Source organism: Xyrauchen texanus, chromosome 4 (assembly GCF_025860055.1).
Source record: "Xyrauchen texanus isolate HMW12.3.18 chromosome 4, RBS_HiC_50CHRs, whole genome shotgun sequence".
NCBI lineage: Eukaryota > Metazoa > Chordata > Actinopteri > Cypriniformes > Catostomidae > Xyrauchen > Xyrauchen texanus.
Window position 1 is genome coordinate 28,723,586 of NC_068279.1, and position 22,384 is coordinate 28,745,969.

The 22,384-nt window shown below is 36.8% G+C and overlaps 1 protein-coding gene across 1 annotated transcript in view; it reads right to left on the minus strand.

Moving 5' to 3' along the window:
- The window catches only part of antxr2a (ANTXR cell adhesion molecule 2a), a 108,021-nt gene that overhangs the window by 82,335 nt on the left and 3,302 nt on the right, over nt 1-22,384 (minus strand). Inside the window, exons 3-11 of the mRNA XM_052125628.1 lie at nt 19,851-19,922; nt 14,519-14,590; nt 14,229-14,310; nt 10,531-10,635; nt 10,375-10,443; nt 9,990-10,070; nt 5,730-5,790; nt 5,459-5,551; nt 2,037-2,106 (exon numbers count right to left, since the gene is read on the minus strand). Of these exons, the coding sequence (XP_051981588.1) occupies nt 2,037-2,106; nt 5,459-5,551; nt 5,730-5,790; nt 9,990-10,070; nt 10,375-10,443; nt 10,531-10,635; nt 14,229-14,310; nt 14,519-14,590; nt 19,851-19,922 (705 nt within the window). The remainder of the gene's footprint in view (nt 1-2,036; nt 2,107-5,458; nt 5,552-5,729; nt 5,791-9,989; nt 10,071-10,374; nt 10,444-10,530; nt 10,636-14,228; nt 14,311-14,518; nt 14,591-19,850; nt 19,923-22,384) is intronic.

The following is a 22,384-nucleotide window of genomic DNA, read 5'->3' on the forward strand; positions in this document are numbered from 1 at the left end:
TCAGGGTCCTTAACCAATAAAAACTGTTTCTCTAATTACTAAATCAACAATTTAACTTAATACCTGCACTAATACACAACATGCATAAACATAAAGTGAACTTCCATCTCATCTCAACATATATTCAATATTCGGAAGCTGAACATCACTATAAAAGGATAGAATGCATTCGAGAAGGGATGTTGTGATAATGCTGCTCGAGTATTTTAATCAGATACATGGAAATCCCACATGAACACCACAAGCGCTTTAATTATTGTTTCATGTCTGTCCGAATTAGCACTGAGTTTCTACTTAAAATGGAAGGGAGTGTGTGCAGTTTCATCTCACCTGCGGCTCTTTCCCTGGGTGATGTCGATGTAAAAGATTAATCATGGATCAATGTATTACTATAACAGTATTATAATGGTATTAATCAAATCACATTAATGACACTCGCGATAAGATTACAGCCTCACGAAGAAACAGGAAGGATTGCGTGCACGTTTTAAATAAACCCTCTTTATTTAAATTTATTTAAACCCTCATTATTGACATATGTGCATTACTAGTATACAGCACTCATGCCGAGCGATGTCTGCAAATAGTGCCTGTTTTGTAGACGTATTTTGACAAACGTTGTAATTGACTGCAAAAATAAAATGTTCCCAGAAAGGAGAAATGCAGGGGGCTTCTCTACCAGCAACTCGTTTTCTCCAGTTGCCATTTTCAACTACACACAACGCTTGCAGTGATGACATCAAGTTGACCCACATGAAACACAGGTGGAGCGTCCATCTACAAAGCCATACAGGAGCATTAGCGGAGGTTGTAATTGTGCTTAATTGTGTAATTGTGTTTGATGCTTTGTTTTCTTGTGCTCCCAATGCGCCATTAAACTTGAGGTGAAGCGACCGCACAGTGCCAAAGCTTCCCGAACCGTGGGTGGCAAACCGTATGGTTTGTTTTTTACTGCGAACAGTTACACCCCTATTACACACATGACACAAATATGTATTTCTTTTTCCTCTAGGTAAGAACTGGCATACCCTACAGTAGTATGATTCTAATCAGAGATGAGAATAATTTTGCATGCAAACTGGACAGATGAAATGTAAGGTTCAGAGTGTGGTAGAACAGAGAGGCAGATAAGAGAAATCCCTTACACTCAGATGTTGCAGGTGTTTTGTGGTGCCTATTGTTAGAGCATAGTAAATTATTTAAATCGGAGCATGGAAAAGAGAATCGGTGCATCTGTTGAACATTCTTTTACCTAAAGCCCTCTACCAGATGTGTTTTCATAGCAGCAAACTACTTAATGGGTCACAGTTGCCAGCCAAGAGTTAATTAAGCAAGTCTTTAGAATGGCGACCACATATAGGGGTTCAAACATCCCGAAATTATAATCAGACCATAAATCTGATTATAATTTCACACAAGCTGTTCACAGTTAATCCCAGATCTACACAGGGTGCTGTGTCTCTATCTCACTTCAAATATAACATGACATTGTAGGCTGGTATATGGCACAATAACTTAATGGGTCACAATCTTTTCCCTGATATTATGTATGATCTGTAGGCTGTAGCAATCTGTTTAGGGTTTGAAATCACGTGCGATACATTTAATTAAGCAATAGGTCACATGTAACCACAGCCGTGTTACATAAATACATTATAGACATAAAATGGCAAGTAATTTTGTCTTTTTTTGCTCCACCAATGAAAATGGTTCAGAACAGAGTCAAAGAAATCGAGCAATGCTCAGCCTGTTTGGAACGTCACAAAACAGTCAAGCGGAATGTGACAAAAACTGTAGCATCCCAGTACTGTTATACTAAACATGGGCACGCTTGGAACGCCACTTGTCCAATCAGATTAAAGAACCGGACCTACAGTAACTGTATAATTGATTTCAATAAACCATTTTGTTTTCAGCACATTTTTAAATCTCAATGACACTGACAGTTTCCAGTGTGGCAAACAAAAAACAGACCTCAGCTATTTGTAAATGACACTTGCTGCTTTAAACACATATACACATTTTGGAATACTTACTGTCCTACTGAATACAGCACAGGAGCGGGACACAGGACATAGTCATCCTTCACCTTGCTTGGCTTTTCATCTGCAAAATGAATCAAAAGTTTATTGTGTTATGGTACGCTGCCAAACTAGTTGGAATTTTTTTTTTTTTTAAATGTGTGTTAACAGCTTAATTATTCTTATTCTCTTTTTTCTTGTCATTACTTGCTTTGAGTATTGATGCTATGGAAATAATAAATGTAAACACATTCATGCCAATAAAGTACTTTGAAATTGAATACTCAAATCCACATTGATTTGGGTTTTGTATCTTTTAAGGCCAGAAATAATTGTGCACTCAGTGTATCAGTGACTAATGGGACTATTCTGCAATTGCCTAAAGTATTGTACTGCTCTGCAAAGGTAGATACTATTCTATCAGGCATTAAAAAATATAATAAAGGCTGAGTTTATTATAGATTATTTATTTTACCATCTCTACTTCCCTGTTAATGTATTATTCAATTTAACACTCTCTACATCAGAGGTCTGTTTTAATTAAATACAATTTAAAATTATTCAACTTTTAATGTATGTCGAAAAATTGGGTGAGTATACATATTTTATTCTCAAAACATTACCCGTTTATATGCTAAACGGGTCATGATGCGGGTCTCGTCAATGGTTTGACTTTCCATTTAGCACAAAACAGAATAACACAGGCTGCATGACTATGATAAATGATTACTGTAAGAGTTAGATTAACATGCATGTGTGAGGGGACGTCAACATTTCTAAATTACATATTCATGTATACGCTTGATTTTGCTTGCGTGTTAACATGGCCATAGCTGGTGGGGTGAAAGGTGGTAATTATTCTAGGGGCCTAAATGTCCAGGGGGACCCCCAACATATTCTAAACTGTATTTTTTAATAGGAAAAGGGCCCAAAGCAATATACAGTTGGGGGCCTAGATTACCTTGCTATGGCCCTGCATGTCAATGATTAACCCTCCACATGTAAATGATGCTGAGATCGACTTTTATATTTAATTTCATCACTGAGAAGGTTTACCTGCAAACTTAATAGCACCAAACATCACAAGCAGCCCCAAGAATGGACACAGAGTGGCTGTATAACAATTTTCTTTGAGCAGAATATTGCATTAGAGATTGAGAGCTAGAAAGAGCTCACTTGCGTGCATGGTTGCCAGATTGCACATAATAAGTATAACATTAGGCAGAATATTTCCAATTTGCGCAAGTATAAATCTCAAATTGGGGGATGCTGCATCTCTTGTCTGGCAACCCTGAGCATGTTAAACACTTGTGGAGGCCAATTAGGTCTCAGTGATATATAACTGAAATATCCAATGAAAAGAAAAAACTTTAGGATAAATGAGCCATTGGCCATATTAAACCATGTGGAAGGCCAGATCCATCCAACTGGCCGTAAATTGCCCAGGTCTAGTGTAGAGGCTCACTAGTCACTGCTGACGTGTGCAGTTGAGTCTAGGGAGGAGAGGTATTATTTCATTCCAATTAAAACAGATTCTTTTGTCTTATCACTACTGAAGGCACCCAGAATTCAACATTCAGTCTATTTCCTGTCTGGTTACATAGCCAGTAAGAGAACATGTGTATCCCATGGAGGTTATGATACTTCACTCGAAAAGGAAGCACCATTCAGGGTCTGCTTAAATCTCCTGAATTGAGAATAGTTCACCCCAAAATAAATATTCTGTCAACATTTATTTACCTTAATGTTATTTCAATTATTATTCTGCCATCTGTGGGTCACAAAGGAAGATCTTAGTAAGTATGTTAGTCTAAGTCACCATTGAAGTGCATTGCATCTTTTTCCCATACAAGCTGTCACATCTCCTTTTGTGTTCCACGGAAAAGTCTTGTTTTGGATTTGGAACAACGTTATGGTGAGTAAATGATGACAGAACTTAATTTTCAATTATCATTCCTTTAAGAAATTGACTGCAGTAGCTCTATATGATTGGCAGTAAAAAATATTGTAGCTTTAAAAGTCAAAACAGTGCACTCATTGTCTAGTTAAATATTTCATTCTGCTTTTAAAGGAATAGTTCACCCAACATCTAAATTCCAGCATCATTTACTCACCCTCATACCATGCCAGATGTGTATGACTTTCTTACTTCAGCAGAATGCACATGAAGATTTTTAGAAGAATATCTCAGCACTGTAGGTCCAGTCATTGCAAGGGAATGGTGATCAGAGATTTGTAGCCCCAAAAGTCACATAAAGGAAACATAAAAGTAATCCATAAGAATCCAGTGTTGAAATCCATATCTTCAGAAGTGATTTAAAAGGTGTGGGTGAGAAACAGAACAATATTTAAATCCTTTTTTACTCTAAATCTACACTTTCACTTTCAGATGTGATAGTGAAACTAAACAGGCACCACATGTGACTTTCAGATGTAAAAATTTAAAGTGAAGATTTAGCGTAAAAAGGACATTTTGATCTGTTTTTCATCCACACCAATTATATTGCTTCAGAAGACATGGATTTAACCACTGGAGTCTTATGGATTACATTTATGTTTCTTTTATGTGATTTTTGGAGTTGCAAAGGTCTGATCACCATTCACTTGCATTGTATGGACCTACAGAGCTGAGATATTCTTCTAAAAATCGTTTTTTGTGTTCTGCTGAAGAAAGAAAGTCATACACATCTAGGATGGCATGAGGGTGAGTAAATGATGAGAGAATTTTCATCTTTGGGTAAACTATCCCTTTAAGGACCTCAAGTGAACCTTTGTAAGCTGATCCATTAAGCCACAATAAAACTTGTCATTATTTCAAGCTTGTCATTTTCTGTATGAACAATTCTCACAAACAGACAATCTCTCATATATCTTGTAGTGTATCGCTGCAGTATACAGTGGCCTCCCAAAACATTTGGACAGTTAAAGGGACAATTCACCAATTTGTTTTGTCATCATTTACTTACCCTCATGTTGTGCCAAATCTGACAGCTAGGAAATGACAGCAAAATTTCTACTTTGGATGAACTAACTCTTTAAGCCATACTTAAAAATGCATGAATGTTTATATTACATTATATACAGTAACAAAATATCAATCCAAGTGGCATTTATATAAAGAAAGATAACACAAGCATCCTTTTCAAGTAGAATGAAAAAGATAAATTAGTCAAGTCACCAGTTACTTTTATAGCATCATATTTTTAACCTACAATGAAAGTGTTTGTGGTCCAAGGAAGAAAGAATGTCATACAGGTTTGGAAAACCATGAGGGTGAGTAAACAATTATTTTTTTTTATTTTTTATTTTTTTTTAGGGGGGCGGGGGAGTATCACTTTAAGTTTGACGCAATTGTCCAAAAGTGTTCAAATACTTTTGGTGCCCCTGTGACCTTAGGGTGAAGGTGAGTTCAAGATATGAACTCTAACTACACTTACTGTAAGTATCTCCATCCACAATGAAACTGCAAAGTACTCCTTCTTGTCTCCCCAGTGTGAACCCGTTCCCCCTCAAAACAATATCAAAGGACTCTGTGGTATGTAAACCAGATGAGGACATAATGAGAAGCACTTCTGGGCGTTCACCCAAATCAACTACCACGTACACACAACACACGCACACACACACACACACACACACACACACACACACACACAAAGAGACAATTTCATCCACATTAATAGCCGTAAAACCTCTTAAAATGCTTACGGTTCATGCAGACACTGGATGGCTCCACCGTGAGGATCTCCGTGCATGATTGCTTGAGGATCTGCATAATAAAATATGGATTCAAATCATTACTTTTCCCCGCTGAATCACTGTATCAGCTATCATCAGCTATCGTCTTTTTTCCATGCCAAGGTCTTTAATATTCACGGCGGGATGTTTGCTATGCCAAATCAAGCTCAATGAGAGGAGCATCATACAGTGTGGTGCGGGATAGACCCATGTCAGCCGTTATGGGGAAATTATGCAGTGCCATTCTACCTCTTCAGCTCTATTAAAGAGTGCAGGCTGACATTATCATATAAACAGGCCTGTGAGAGGCCACCGTCGCCGCTCCCATCATCCACATAAATCAACAGAGGACAAACTATGCAAATGTCTGTACACAATGGCAAAAAGACAACATTAACAGGAAGATATGGTCCTCCGAATCACCTGCATTTGAGATTAGGCTATAGACTGAAGTGGAAGAAGCGTATGAACCAGACTGATTGAATATGACACCTGATAAACTGTGCCATCATTAAAGGGGAGAAGGAACACTGACTGAACGTCGGGAATAAAAGATACTGGGGATGGTCTTTATAGCTCTTTAATGAGTTATGAGTAGGCACAAGACAAGGGAGTTCATTGCAAGACCTTTCTACTTATTTTCTATGGCAGCTATCTATACACACAGTAATAGACTCAAAATATTAGTATTACAGTAAAAAATAAGAAATGAATTTAACTTAAAAATTGTTTAAAATTGTTTATTATTTTATAATAATATTGTCAAAATTATGGTGGGAATTCAATAAGAATTATTTAGTGCTAAAAACAATCTTAATGGTACAATTTCAGATTTTGCCTTTTGGTACTGAGTTCTAGGTTGTAGAAGACTAACACGATCTGGCCTGCTTTACTAGGACTGTCCAGCATTCCCTCCACCACTGCAATCCAGTGCCCGCTTGCATAAATCACCTTAAGTGTAATTTTCCCTTAAGATCACCTTAATGTTCCCCTTAAACTTAAGGGTGTTGCAGGAAATAACCCTTAAGTGTTATTTAAGGGTTTTTATGGGTAAAACGTCACAACCCCTTATGATTTCCTTCAAGTATTTATTTTTTACTTAAATGTGCACTTAAAAGTGTTGCATAAAGCCCCTTAAATGTCATTTTCTTCAGTGTTTCCTGAGGTTAGAAGTATAGGTAGAGTTTCAAGGTTTATAAAAATGAATAAATAGCTACGTTTATACAACCAATTGAAGAGTATAGTGTGCTAGGGTGAATTATATCTTATCTGTGTCCTTATAAACTGTTCAAATGGGTGAATTAAAATCATACCACAAGTTAATTTGCGATATATATCACTCATTTTTATATACATCCTACACCCCTACTGACCACCACTAATATTCTTAATTTGGGATGGCAATCAGTTCTCTCCAGAGTTAAACAAGCATTTTGCACCTCTAATCCAACTCTTACCAGGCAGTCTTTCAAAATGTCTTTTTCAAAAGTCTGTAAAAGCAGAATCCTCCATTAATTGGTCTGCATGCAAAACTCAGGACGTTTACACAGGAAAATGTTACACAAAAAAGTGTTTAAATCGATTAAACACAAAGTGTTTGTACCTCAGACACCAATGGAAATCCACCTGTGTATCCTCCAGAAAATTAGTTTGAAAAAATATTTATGCAGTAATCGTAAACTACTGTGATCGGTGCATACTGAAAAAGTGCCGTAAAAACAGGTGACACGTAACAATGGCATTTACACGCTGCTTCAGAAGAGGTTGGGCAATAATTTACACATGATAATGATACAGAGAAATTTTAATAATCATTAATATTAAAATAAAAGTAAAGTTAAAGTATGTTCTATTTGGTAAAATTGCCCAAGTGTTGGTCAGGACATTTCCGATCTTCTGAAAGTTCGCAGAGACATACCGTGTCCATGGTAAAACCTTGCTCACTGTAGTAAATCCCTTAATGGTTTCCATTACCTAAGATAAGTGTCTAAGGGATTGTTTGCAACACCCTAAAGTCATTCCCTCAGGTAATGGGAAATCATGATTTAAGTGTTATATACTTCAGGGAAAAACTTTTATGCAACTGGGCATAGGCACCTGATTCGACTCTTTAAAATACAGAAAGAGTGATCGCTACACTGATTCTGGAGATATAACACTCTTCTACATCATTTGATAAATGATTGCTGCTATGATTCATAGAAAATAGGACATTTTAAAAACTAAAAGAAACTTAAACACTTTAAAAGTGTGAGAATTTGCACCACAAATACAACTTTCAATTTTGGCAAAAAATATTGTTCACCTCATCAGATTGTGTTTTTACTCCAAACACGCTTGTAGATCTGTCTGTCCTTTTGAGAAATAGCTTATTTTGTGCCACCCTCCCATACAGGTCAGTGTTATGTGGAGTTACGTATATACATGTGCACCAGTCAACCATATCATCCAGATATTCAAAGTGGTTTAAACAGGAAATGTACAGTATATATGGCTACGTTCCCAGTCAGTGTTCAGAACTGAAAAGTGACAACCATATTTACTGTACCACCAAGCGTGAATCCCCAATTGCCTTGTTCATACAACAGCATGGGTCCATACCTACATACCAATGAATAACGCTTATAACCATAGTGACAGTGACTAAAATAAATATCAAAGACATCCATAACATCTCATCTAACATCTATATAAATAAATAACATCAATTGAGAAGCGAGATGCAAGATCATTCATCAAATCTTACGGTAATTAACCGACAGCTGTTTTGAATGCTTTTTTATTTTTTACAACAAAAAAAAGCAGAGTTTGAGTTGCACCCAGACCACAAAACTGATGGGATTTGTTCTGATGGAAGACAGAAACTGGATCTACAGTCTTCGGATAACACACAGCTCATATAACCATCTCTGCGAATTACACACACGAGTCAAATGTGTGTGCAGTACAGAGTTGCAAATGCACAATCTGACATGACAAACAATTAGCTGTCCAGTGCGGTTCTGTTCACACAGCACAGGTTTAGCTAAGTCACTCTCAAAATGCAGCTTTGAGTCAAAATTAGCAACCAGTTTGGTTATAGACAGCATTTTGTATCTAAAATGTGTGTGACCATAACAATATTTAGCACTGTAAAACAGGTACCGTATTCTGCTGCTGTGTGAACTTAGTCTATGAAGCCACAATACATAAACTTAAATTTTCTCTGCCCATCAATCAAAACATTCTTGGAATATTAAAAAAGGCCTAGCTAAATTTATTCTTTAGGCTTTTGCTTTCTGCAAAATCTCTGTTAAGTCTACTTTATGTCCAGACTGCAAAGCTGCACAGATGATCTCAAATCCTGGAAACCTTAGCAGAGAGCAACATGAGTCCAACTACCTCAGCCTCCAGGATTACTAATAACTGGAGAATGCCTGTTTTGCTGGACCTGAAACTACATTTGGCCAAATCAGCAAGTAATAAGGCTCAATAATAAGATGAATTGTCCATTTTTCCATGTCCTCTCTCTGGACAAAACATATTTCAAGAAATTACAAGAAGGTGGTTTCCCTTATCTTGCATGACTAATTCTGAAAAATATCCCAGAAACTGATTCCTGTGGTCACAAAACAACACACCCTTGTGGAACAACACTGACCTCAGCTGTTGCTGGCTTATTCAAGGCCAAAGATGCTCTATGCTTGTACCAAGTTTACTCAATTAAACTGCATTATTGCTAAATACCATATACATGTATGGGCAAAAATGCCACTTCAAGATGGTCATTTCAAATCATCATGAAGCAAATAAAATTGCTGACATGTTTGTGTGGGATCAAGCTGCTTTTGCAAAATAATAAAAACGCCATGCTTGAGAACTGTCCTTTATAATCTTACACAATTGACCAAAAAATAAAAAGATATATTTTATACAGTTGCTTGATAAAACATTGTTTTTCCACACTTTGATGTATCCAAAGAGCAGACTTATAGTATATTGTTTTAGCATCATTATATATATATATATTGAAAGAACAAAATAGAACAGAAAGACTGTAGGTTCAAACCCTGCACCATTTCTCTCTCCATTTTCCCTTTTGCATAGCATTTAACCCCCTTCCAAGGGACTGTTCATTCAATTAGTGTACTATAAATGACTGTTTACTAGTTCAGTCAAAGGATTTGCCTTAAAGCACAGCGACATATTTTACACCTTTTGGGATGGGTACCAATGGCATGGAGAACCTACCGAGTTAACGATGCCTTTGAGAGCTTGAAAGCCTCCTTTGACTGGGAACACTTGCTCTCTGGTATCAGCAACATCGGCAAGCTGTTGGCAGGAAAACAGAGATAATAACAACAGGGCAGATAGCCAAGCAAGGAAAAAAAAACCTTGTTGAAGTTTCCTCTCCTTTAACTCAGTTTTGCATCACTACAGAGACAGGAAGAAAGCTGTAGTACAATCATTACAGGCAACTCTGCAAAACTCCATGCATTTAGTGAAACACAGAAAAGCTTTATATAGTTTATCATTCTCACATGCACTGTGTACACATATACAGTGGACAGGAAGCAAGAATTTGAATCTGAACATATTACATTTTATATTTTAAACTCTGTAATGGCAATATTACCTGTTCTTCATCAAAGTCTTTAACACCAACACAATACACACGAGCCCCAAACTTCCTTGCTATATCAGCCTGTGTTCACAACATACAGTCATTATAACAGAATTGTCTGTTCTATAATCTTGCAAAATGGGCTTCAAATATGAAATACCAGCTAACCTCATCCTTAGTAAGTTGGTGGATATATGGTTCAAGCTTTCCATCAGTCAAGGCCACAATTATACTAGATGACTTTTTAACCTGTCCATTCATTTGTTCACATGCCTGGGAAGAGGAAGAAATTGTTTTGTAAATCTTTGTGAGAAGAAATGACAGTAAAAATCATCTCTTTTTCACTCAAAAAACAGGGATATAAAAACAAACATACATTCTATATCATTGTAGCAAAAACAGGGCTCATACAGAACTTGTAAGAAGTCCAAATTCAGAATGTTAAATGTATGTTTATGTAAAAAGATAAACATGCAATTATGCCTTATATGGTCATGAGTGGAACAAAAGCACAGAAACAGCTGGCCTAGTTTAATTACGCTGCCTCAAGTACAAACATACAGAATAGGGCTGCACGATTTGGGGAAAATGTCATATTGCGATTATTGAGTTTAATAATGCGATATGCGATTGCGATATAATAAACAAATGGTATCACGAGTCAAATTTCTTGGTTATAAAGGAAAATGCACAAATAGATTACAGATAATGTTGAAATGTGTATTTTTCAACTCAAACATACAAACTAGCAACAACAACAATGTCTAGGTTACGGATGTAACCTCTGTTCCCTGATGGAGGGAACAAGACGTTGTGTCGAAGAAGCGACACTAGGGAACTCTCTTGAGAGCCTTTTGCATCTCTGATCTATGAGAGAAGGCCAATAAGAAATTGGCAGACAGAATTTGCATGTCCCGCCCCCGGACATACGGGTATAAAGGGAGGGAAATGCGTCTGTTTCATTCAGGAGTTTTCTGAGGAGCCGACAATGAGGTTCGGCCGCAACAGTGGCTCGGTTCAGCAACATGGCCGGAGGACACAATGTCTTGTAGAAACAAGCCAGGGGTATACATAGTACACAATACTACAGTTATATTTTACAATAATGCCAAGACATTATATTCATTACATAGTGCAATGGTTTTCAATGCTTTGGAGTTGTTGCAGGTACAAAGAGTATTTAAATAATATTTTAAGTCTTTACAAAAAAAGTGCAAATAGGGGCTTTATAGACATTAATTTACACTTATGTATAAAAAACTTGGCAAGAAAAATAAACAGATTAGTCAGAAAATATTAACTTAAGTTACCAAAACTGTGGAAACCAAATAAAACGTCTTTATAAAGCAAAGAATTGACAGATTAACAATCATAAATCAAACTTTCACTTTTTAATACTTGGTTGCAAATCCTTTGCAGTCAATTACAGCCTGAAGTCTGGAACGCATAGACATCACCAGACGCTGGGTTTCATCCCTGGTGATGCTCTGCCAGGCATCTACTGCAACTGTCTTCAGTACCTGCTTGTTCATGGGGCATTTTCCCTTCGGTTTTGTCTTCAGCAAGTGAAATGGATGCTCAATCAGATTCAGGTCAGGTGATTGACTTGGCCATTGCATAACATTCCACTTCTTTCCCTTAAAAAACTCTTTGGTTGCTTTCGCAGTATGCTTCGGGTCATTGTCCATCTGTACTGTGAAGCGCCGTCCAATGAGTTCTGAAGCATTTGGCTGAATATGAGCAGATGATATTGCCCGAAACACTTCAGAATTCATCCTGCTGCTTTTGTCGGCAGTCACATCATCAATAAATACAAGAGAACCAGTTCCATTGGCAGCCATACATGCCCACGCCATGACACTACCACCACCATGCTTCACTGATGAGGTGGTATGCTTTGGATCATGAGCAGTTCCTTTCCTTCTCCATACTCTTCTCTTCCCATCACTCTGGTACAAGTTGATCTTTGTCTCATCTGTCCATAGGATGTTGTTCCAGAACTGTGAAGGCTTTTTTTGATGTTGTTTGGCAAACTCTAATCTGGCCTTCCTGTTTTTGAGGCTCACCAATGGTTTACATCTTGTGGTGAACCCTCTGTATTCACTCTGGTGAAGTCTTCTCTTGATTGTTGACCTTGAGTGTTCTTGATCTGGCCAACTGTTGTGAAGGGTGTTTTCTTCACCAGGGAAAGAATTCTTCGGTCATCCACCATAGTTGATTTCCATGGTCTTTTGGTGTTGCTGAGCTCACCGGTGCGTTCTTTCTTTTTAAGAATGTTCCAAACAGTTGATTTGGCCACACCTAATGTTTTTGCTATCTCTCTGATGGGTTTGTTTTGATTTTTCAGCCTAATGATGGCTTGCTTCACTGATAGTGGCAGCTCTTTGGATCTCATATTGAGAGTTGACAGCAACAGATTCCAAATGCAAATAGCACACTTGAAATGAACTCTGGACCTTTTATCTGCTCCATGTAAATGGGATAATGAGGGAATAACACACACCTGGCCATGGAACAGCTGAGCAGCCAATTGTCCCATCCCTTAAAAAGTGGGAGGCACATATACAAACTGTTGTAATTCCTACACCGTTCACCTGATTTGGATGTAAATACCCTCAAATTAAAGCTGAAAGTCTGCAGTTAAAGCACATCTTTTTCGTTTCATTTCAAATCCATTGTGGTGGTGTATAGAGCCAAAAAGATTACAATTGTGTCGATGTCCCAATATTTATGAACCTGACTGTCTAAATATGCTCAGCTGTCGAAGCGCCCAGGGTGTTTATTCAGCACAACCTTTGTGTGTGGGGGGAGAACCGCTGTAATGCGCCATAGATCCAACAGCCTTTCAGACAGAGAGATGAATGGAACAGCAGGAGAAATTCAGCTCTGTGAATATGTCCGCTCGGCTCAGAAGAATCTGAGTGTGTGTTTGCAAGCAACACTCCTTTTGTATGTCCGAGGGAGTGGCATGCAAATCCCACAAGCCAATTTTCATTGGCCTTTTCTCAAAGATCAGAGATGTCTGGGCTCCCAAGTGTGACCCCTAGTGTCAACTCATCAACACAATGTCAATATTTAGCTTTGGACAATATTTTTAAGCCATGATGAATCAGCTATTTTTCATTTTTGTTTTGGGGCCAGTGAAAATTTTGGCAGGGCAAGTAAAAGTCTGAAGCACTGGCCCGACCAGGTCAGTAGAAATAAACCTTAGTGTTGAGCCCTGCATAGACTACCAATTAATTACCAACAAAACCCTTCATCAGCCAACTAACAAAGGACAATGCAGCTATGTGAACTACTGCAGTTAATCCTGGATGGATGTCAAAGACATTAGTCATTTATCTTACAGTTCATTCAAAACCTTTGTTGAAACACTGGCCCATAACACTTACTTAGTTTACAAATTTAAAACCATGACTTGCACTGTACGCAAACAACAAATATTGGCATTATATTTAAGCTGTTTAGCCAGAGGGGAACTGGACCCCACAGTGTGTCTGGTTTCTCTCAAGGTTATTTTCTCCATTAACCAACATCTTATGGCGTTTAGTGTTCCATGCCACAGTAGCCTTCGACTCACTGGGGTTCTAAACACAATTATTATTTAACTATTTAATTACTTATTTTTATTCACATTTTACAATCATATTTAATCAAACTACAAAATGATCACTCTACAAATTTATAGATATTGCAGTTTAATTTTCTGTTAATGCTTGATTTTCTGTAAATCTGCTTTGAAACGATGTGTGTTGTGAAAAGTACTATACAAATAAAAATTACTTGACTTGACAACCATGCAAATTCAATTAAGCTGTACACATGAAGTAAAACAAAAATTGTATACTGGTAATAGTATTATTTACCAATTTCAGTCCTTCGTGCATATAGGTTTCACCTGTTGGTTTGACCTCACGTAAACGCTTCAGGCCATCATCAATTTTTGCTCTAAAAATGAAAAGCAAATACATTTCTGATCAGCATGATCTAAAGAGATATTCTTGTTATGTATATGTAAAAGTCATGTCCGGGAAAACAAATGAAGGTAGCCTTGACTCCATAAATACATTACTTATCCTTATAAAACATAAACACATGGTGTATTATTTGCTTTTTTTAATGCAAACACTACAAACACTTCACACTGATTCAGTACCTGTCTCCAGTGAGAGGTAACATGAGCTCTGCTTTTGATGAAAACACTATGAAGGATACTCTCATGTTTGGACTGCAATAGTGAAAAAAGGAAACATTTAAAACACTGTAAATAAGTGATAAATCATGTTAAATAAATGCAAAGTCCACCTTAGTTAAATTCAGTCATTGTCATTCATTTTTGAGTAAAAACACTTCCTCTGTATGTAAATTATTCTTATTGTATATTAAGGGGGTTTGATGCTGTTGTTTGTTGAGTGGCACATCCAGCCTGACAGAGCAAAATTGGCTCGACCAATGATCTGAGTTTGGGATGGGAATATCGTCTTGTACAATCAATGGAAGACAGAGCTTTCTAGAACCTGTTTGAAAACTTAAAGATTATATTTGCAATTCCCTTTGGTGATGCTAGTGGCTCAGAAATTACTCACTTACATTGTGCTAGTATTGTCAATACTAGAAAACAGGTGATAAACAGAATTTTGTTTAAAGAGATGTTGATGTATATTTTCTAACAATGATGGCAAAAGTAATTCTTCAAATCCTAATTGATCAAATGATGGGAAAGACCCAGGCATTTCTCCAAACACTGCACCTTCAGCATTTTAAAATGCTAATTCAGGTGTCTGGATTGCAGATGTTTTTATTTTTCCCAAGAATGACAGATTTTAGTGGTCTGCTGCATCCTCCACAACAAAGCATTAGCAACTGGCTTGCAAGATCGGACATTGCAGTGTGCAAATTGCAGGTGTTTTTTTTTTTTCTAGACATTGCCTGATTTGCATAATTCCTTTAGTGAATCACTGGCAATTCATTCTTTGTGATTTCCCCCCACATCTGTTTGTTAGGAGAGACTTAATTATACACATTATTCATAAAGCTAAAGATAAGCATCAGTGTTAAGGTTTGTAAGCTTAAGAGGATCTTAGAATCCACTGGCGCCAATGGTCTCTACAATCGATGCTTTTGGGAAACGCAATGCTGGTAAGTGATTTCAGAGAAATCCTGTGATGTTGCAAGAGGACAACTAGAGTTTCAACATGCTCATCTCAAAATCATCAGTTTGTTTATGACTATGCTATCCAATGTGACTAGCTAATAAAAACTTGTCACTGACAAAAATTCCCTTCTGCTTGGACCAAGGAAGTGATTAATTGATAATCAGACATGAAACATGTTGTCATGTGTGATTCATATAGACATCCTGTTGGTGATTATATTTATACCTGTCACTTTCTATATTTATCGGTGCTTGTGAAGCAAAGCATCACTATTATAATCTCACATACTTATGATTACATACACTATTTCGGCACCTAACTCATCCCGCAACGTTTGTCATAGACCCACAAATGAGGTGTTAAAAAGACCAGCCTATTGAGGACACCAGTCCTATGACTTTTCTAAGGGATGGGGGGTATGGTGCATCCCTGTGGGGGGAAAAAAACATCTCAAAAAGTCTGATAGGGTACTATAGGAAGGGAGTCAATGCAAGAAATTTGTCAGATCATATATCCCACTCACAATGTTGTAGAGACATGAGGGTGGGCTCATTTCACTCGGGCTACCAATCAGTCTTTAAGTGTCATATTGGAAATGGCATTGCCACACCCTAGCAACCACTCCCATAGACCTCCATTCAAAATGGCTCAGAATGATATCTTCAGAACAGAATGTCGTAGAGACTTGGAGATTGACTCTTTTCAGTCAGGTTATTAAGCAGCCAACAAGAATCACTCTGATTACTGGCTTGCCATGCCCTAGCAACCATTTAGAGCACCCTAGCAACACAACCCCCTTGACTTCCATTCAAAATTGCTTAAATGGGTATCTCAGGATCAGAATGTCGTAGAGACTACATTGTTGGCTTGTATGACTCAGGACAGCAATCAGTCTTCTTAGTATCAATCTGGCAACTGCCTAGCAACCAGATGGGGTTAGCCTAGCAACCAAGTATCAAAACACATATCTCATAGATATTTCTGGGTTGGAACATTTGACTCAGTCTAGCAATGGGCATTTTAAGTATCACCCTGGTAACTGCCTAGCAAGCAGATGGGGTTACCCTAGCAACCAAGTAACAAAACCCATATCTCTACACCAAAACATCGTAGACACTTCTGGGTTAGCTCATTTGACTCAGGCTGGCAAGGAGCCTTTTGAGTATCACCCTGGATATTGCCTAGCAACCAGATGGGATTACCCTAGCAACCAAGTATCAAAACACATATATCTGCAATAGAACATCTTAGACACATCCGGGTTTGCTCATTTGACTCAGGCTGGCAAAGAGCCTTTTGAGTATCACCCTGGTAACTGCCTAGCAACCAGATGGGGTTACCCTAGCAACCAAGTAGCAAAATGCATGTCTCTGCACCAGAATATCCTACTGTCATGGGGTGGCCTCTTTCCACTTGGGGCAGTTGGTGGGACATTGTGGTGACAAATTATGCCACGGCAAGCATCATTCATATTTTCTTCAGAAAATGTACATATCTAGTTATTCCTCCTACCTTTCGTTATAACAATAGGACAAACAAGCCATACAACTTTTCTGGAATACTTTGGTGCAATTTGGGCACAACAAATTTAGGAAGTAAAATACAATCATTATTGTAATAGTATGTAGTATGTTTATTTGTTTTATTTTAGCATGAATTTCTCAAATTGTTCAAACATTTACAAAACCTGGAATTTTTATCTTCAAAAGATCTTGGTTCTGCATTCCTTTCTCATAGACAACTGACAAATAATTTGACAAAAATATACAGTATATATATATATATATATATATATATATATATATATATATATATATATATATATATATATATATATATATATATATATATATATATATATATCATTATGACAAGTACATTTCAATGAAGCAGTTGGTCTTTTTCACAACATTCTGTTACGAAAGCTGATACAGCATAGGAGCATGTTGGGTTCTTCTGCACATTTGAAGTTAAGTCTCTGGACTTTGAACATAAGGAGAGGTGCTGCTTTATCTCAAATAGAACGACATTCAATCCACAACCATCCCCCACATGAGATACTCAGGGAGAACATCCAAGTATGTTCAAGCAGCCAAATTGTGGTAACAAAAAACAAATGGGTTATTGGAACATTTCACTGGCTGATAACTTACATTTTGATAAATACAAAATGCTATTACTCTCCAAAATGTATTAAAAATAATTGCTGAAACATTCAAACTGACCTCCAGTGTCACTGAAGTTGAATAAAGATGTGCTGTATATGTGTTCTCCTTGAAGACTTGTTTGGTCCCTTGTGATACAAAACAACATGGGAACTCCTCACACAGTCCTCAAGACAATCAAATGGTCTATACTTACAGCTGGTCCATACAACGCTTAAAAGAAGGACCCTAAATTGAGCCAGTGCAAATAACCACATGGCACAATAGAAGTCTATGGCAGACTGCACTGGTCTTCCTGCACTCATGAGTTAAAGTACAATGTCTGCATCCTCTCTATTTATGTATGAGGGATATGTGTGCTGTTGGATGCTTGCAGTGCAAATGGCCATTCTCACAGCCCAGAAGACTGAGCCTCTTTGCCACCCACTCCCACCTGCTCCCTTTGCTATTTTCTCAAGCAGACTGCTTTCTTCTGGATAGGTCGCTACCATCTGTACTCACACACACATTGAGTCAACGTTACATAAGTTCACATTCATCTGGTAATTTTTTATGTTTATTTTTTTCTTGCAACAGGGCCATTTCAGAACCGGATGTGTAGATACTGTGTAGACAAGTTAGCATTTTGCTGAGTTGTGATGGATGACTTCCTGTGATGTGGGTTAAGTGGGAATTACAGTATATTCACAACCATTACTCTACAAATTACTTGTTTAGTAGCATAAAGTAAACATCCTATTGTCTCGTGCATATGTGTTTGTTGCGCACATATTAAAGCTGAAGTGTGTCATTTCTGCACCGCTAGCAACACCAAACAGAAGTGCATAAACAATTTACATTTATTAATTTAGCAGATGCATTTATTCAAAACGACTTACAAACGAAGAATACAGCAAAAGCGATTTGTCCACAGGAGGCAAAAACAAGAGTGTTGGAATACAAAGTTTCAAATTGCTCGGAGAAGTACAAGCAGGGAGGAAGGTGAGAGGCAGTGGTAAAAGATTGTAGTTAGAATTGTTTTGGGTTTTTTAGGAAGAAGGAAGACAGCGGATTAGGATTGGGTCAAGTCCTCATGAAAGAGATGCCTCTTTAGATGTTTCTTGAAAGTAGTTAGATAGTCAGCAGCTCGGGTGGGGTTTGGAACATCATTCCACCAGTTACCAATGGTGAAAATGAAAGTCAGAGAAAGTGATTTTTTTGTGTTTTTGAGATGGCAAAACGAGGCACCACTCACCAGCCGATAAAAAGCTTCTGGAGTGCACAAAGTCTTGAAGTAGTGAGTGTTGATAGGGTGGCGCGGAACCAGTAGCTTTTCTGTATGCAAGCATCAATGCCTTGAACTTGACGCAAGCAACCATTTGTAGCCAGAGCAAATAATCAATGATTTCAAATAGATTCTAGATTTTATAAAACTACGCCTGACTCCATTGGTTGTACAAGTAGGTAGTCCCACCACAAACTCTCACCACTGTTTCTGTTGGGCTGGATGGGCCCCTTAAACAAACAGAGCAGTGTTTTGATAGTGCCATCAAGCCACAGTTACACTATTAAATGACCCAAAAATGAATTTTTGTCATCATTTATTTGCCCTCATATTTTTCCAAACCCATATGACTTTCTTTATTCCTTGAATTTTTTAAACCATGAATTCAAAACTGACCATTTTTATTTTCTTATTGGATGTTGTTATTTGTATTAAAAATTATTTACCAGTGCACGTTATTTACAAAAAATAAGATTAAATTAAAAACAATAAATCCCCCACACCACGAATCGACTTGTTTTATCTGTTGACCTATGTGGTATAAGGTGTATTGACAAATTTCTAAAGCTTTAGAAAACCTTGTCTGTATTGAGATCATTTCTAACATTTTCCCGGTAAGCTGCTCCATTCACTTTCATTGCATATTTTTCCATTCAGTGATAGTAAATGGTGACTGAGGATGTCAGTCCACAACCTTCTGCCTAACACCTCCTTTTGTGTTCCATGGAAGACAGAAAGTCGTAAGGGTTTGACACTATGGTGTTCCCTTGGAATGAGGGTGAGAAAATTATGATAAAGAACAAAATGGAAGAGCTAACCTTTTAAAGGTTTGGTTACATTTGCCATTTGTCTTTTGATTGAAACAGTAATAGAAAATAAAAACAGTGTAAATTTAAAGTTTACCTCACAAATCTGTCTGTAAGATTTTTGACAAAGTCATAAATCTGATCCCAGTCAGTCCAAACACTCCCAGATCTGTAACAAAGTGTATGAGAAACAAAGTCAGCACTAAAAAAGAAACAGGCTCCAGCTTGATTCAATAACACGAAGTCAAATATCTGCATTAAAATGTGGCTGGTGGTTACTCGGTTACTTGTTCTGTTAATTACACTGTGGTAAAGAACCTGTTAAGTCAGCTAGGTTAACACTATCTGTTTATAAAGGGCTCAGCAGAGACCCTGTGCTCTGATAACAACACATGTCAAAACTGATGACCAATTCATTTCTCAGGAATGACTGCATCATTCCAACATCCAACAACAAAGTGGTCAACCCATTTAGGTTTTTAATAGCAAATGTGCCCTTGCTAATATCTAGAGAGGAGAGTGGCTGATGGCCAGTTTTATGCTGATATACACATTATATATGGAGGCCCAAACCTGCAAAAATAATAAATAAATAAATGTAATAATACAAAAATAACTAAAGGAATAAATGTCTTGATAAAACAAATATAATTTGTTTTTAATTTAATTTATTCTTGAATTTATTATTGTATGATTTTATTCCTTTATTATTTTCTATATTTATTTGTAACTTTTTTTTATTTATTAATTTATTTTGCATTGTTTTTTAATTTTTTTAGTTTGTGTTCATTTATTTTTTATATTTATTTATTTCCACATATATTTAAACCACATTTATTTTGGGACTGTGGCTCAGTTGGTAGAGTGGGTCGACCACTATTCGCAGGGTTGGTGGTTCGAATCCCGGCCCACATGATTCCACATGCCGAAGTGTCCTTGGGCAAGACACTGAACCCCAAGATGCTCCCAATGGCAGGCTAGCGCCTTGCATGGCAGCTCTGCCGCCATTGGTGTATGAATATGTGTGTGAAAGGGTGAATGAGTCACAGTGCAAAGCGCTTTGAATACTGTTAAGGTTAAAAGGGCGCTATATAAGTGCAGACCATTAATAAATTTCCATATATATTTATTTATACATGTATTTATTTTTACTTTTCTGTGTGCAACTTGGAAATGAGGGAGGCGGTCTTTACGTAGCTGCAGTGCATCATTGGTTGAGAGCTCAATAGTACTTATCGAAAGCAAATAAGATGAATGTCCCACCTTAGCACCCTCTCACTCGCGCAGATTTAGAATATGCTGGGAAACGTTTTGCAGAGAGTTTAACAATCCAGGATGTGCTTCGACATTCATACCGGCCTACAGCTCTCCTAAACCATCAATAAGCACCTCTACTCTAAATGAAACATAGTCATTTGATGCGTGGTTATCGAATTAATTTGCTAAGTTGCGCAACTCTCTAGATATATGTGAAGCGTCAGCTATATATATATATATATTTTTTCTTTTTTTTTTTTATTGCAGAACTTATATATACATACATACATAAACGATCAGGGAAATGAAACATGGTTGTATCTTTTACAATGAACAATCATAACAACAGAAAACAATATTATGAATTTACGGACATGAAAATATGAAGTTATATACACAGAAAAAAAAGAAAAGTATAAGGCTAAATCATATAATTTATGAAACTTGCTCATTTTGTGGTTTTGTTGAAGAAACAGCTCCCCATTTATTTTGTGATTGTAGTATAAATCTGCCAAATGCATAAATGCATAAATGTAAATGTAAATGTAAGTATAACCAATAAATCTTGGATTGACTTAAGCTCTTATGTTTTTATGACTATGACCTGACATCACATCAAAACAAGTCAAGAGTAATCGAGCACAAGCTTCAATCTACGATAAACCAATGGTAAGCAGGACCAGCCCACATAATTATCATACAAGAGACAGAAATGTAAGAATAAATATAAAAATAAATACATGTAGGAATATTTAAATATGGAAATAAATACAGATGGGAATAAATAAATATAAAAATAAATGAATGCATAAATAAATAATAATAATAAAAAATGAAAGAATTAAAATATTTTTAAAGAATAAAAATAAAAAGAGAAAATAATAAATAAAGGAAAAAAGTCTACAAAAATAAATTCAGGAATAACTTTAATTAAAAACTAATTTGTTTTACCAAGACATTTATTCCTTTATTCATTTTCTTATTATTACATGTATTTATTTATTTATGTATGTATTTATTATTTTTGCAGGTTTTGTCTTCCATAATAATGCAATTTATTAATGGCAAATGTTAAATGACACGGATAAGAGAATAAACAATGTTTGCCAAGATAGGATTCAAAAGTGAAGAAGGAGACTGCAATAATAGAAAACAAGATGAATACCATACAATTCAACAACAAATTAAGTTCCTATACAATACATTATAAACCTGTACTGTCCACAACTATAGTTAAGTATGAACATAACAAGATCATTTTCCATTATTAAGAAATTTCACAAAATAAAATGCATGAAACACTTCAAATGGAATGATGCTAGAAAGAAGACTTCTGAAGCCTGGACTTTAACTTCAATGCAATGCGGTGTCTTT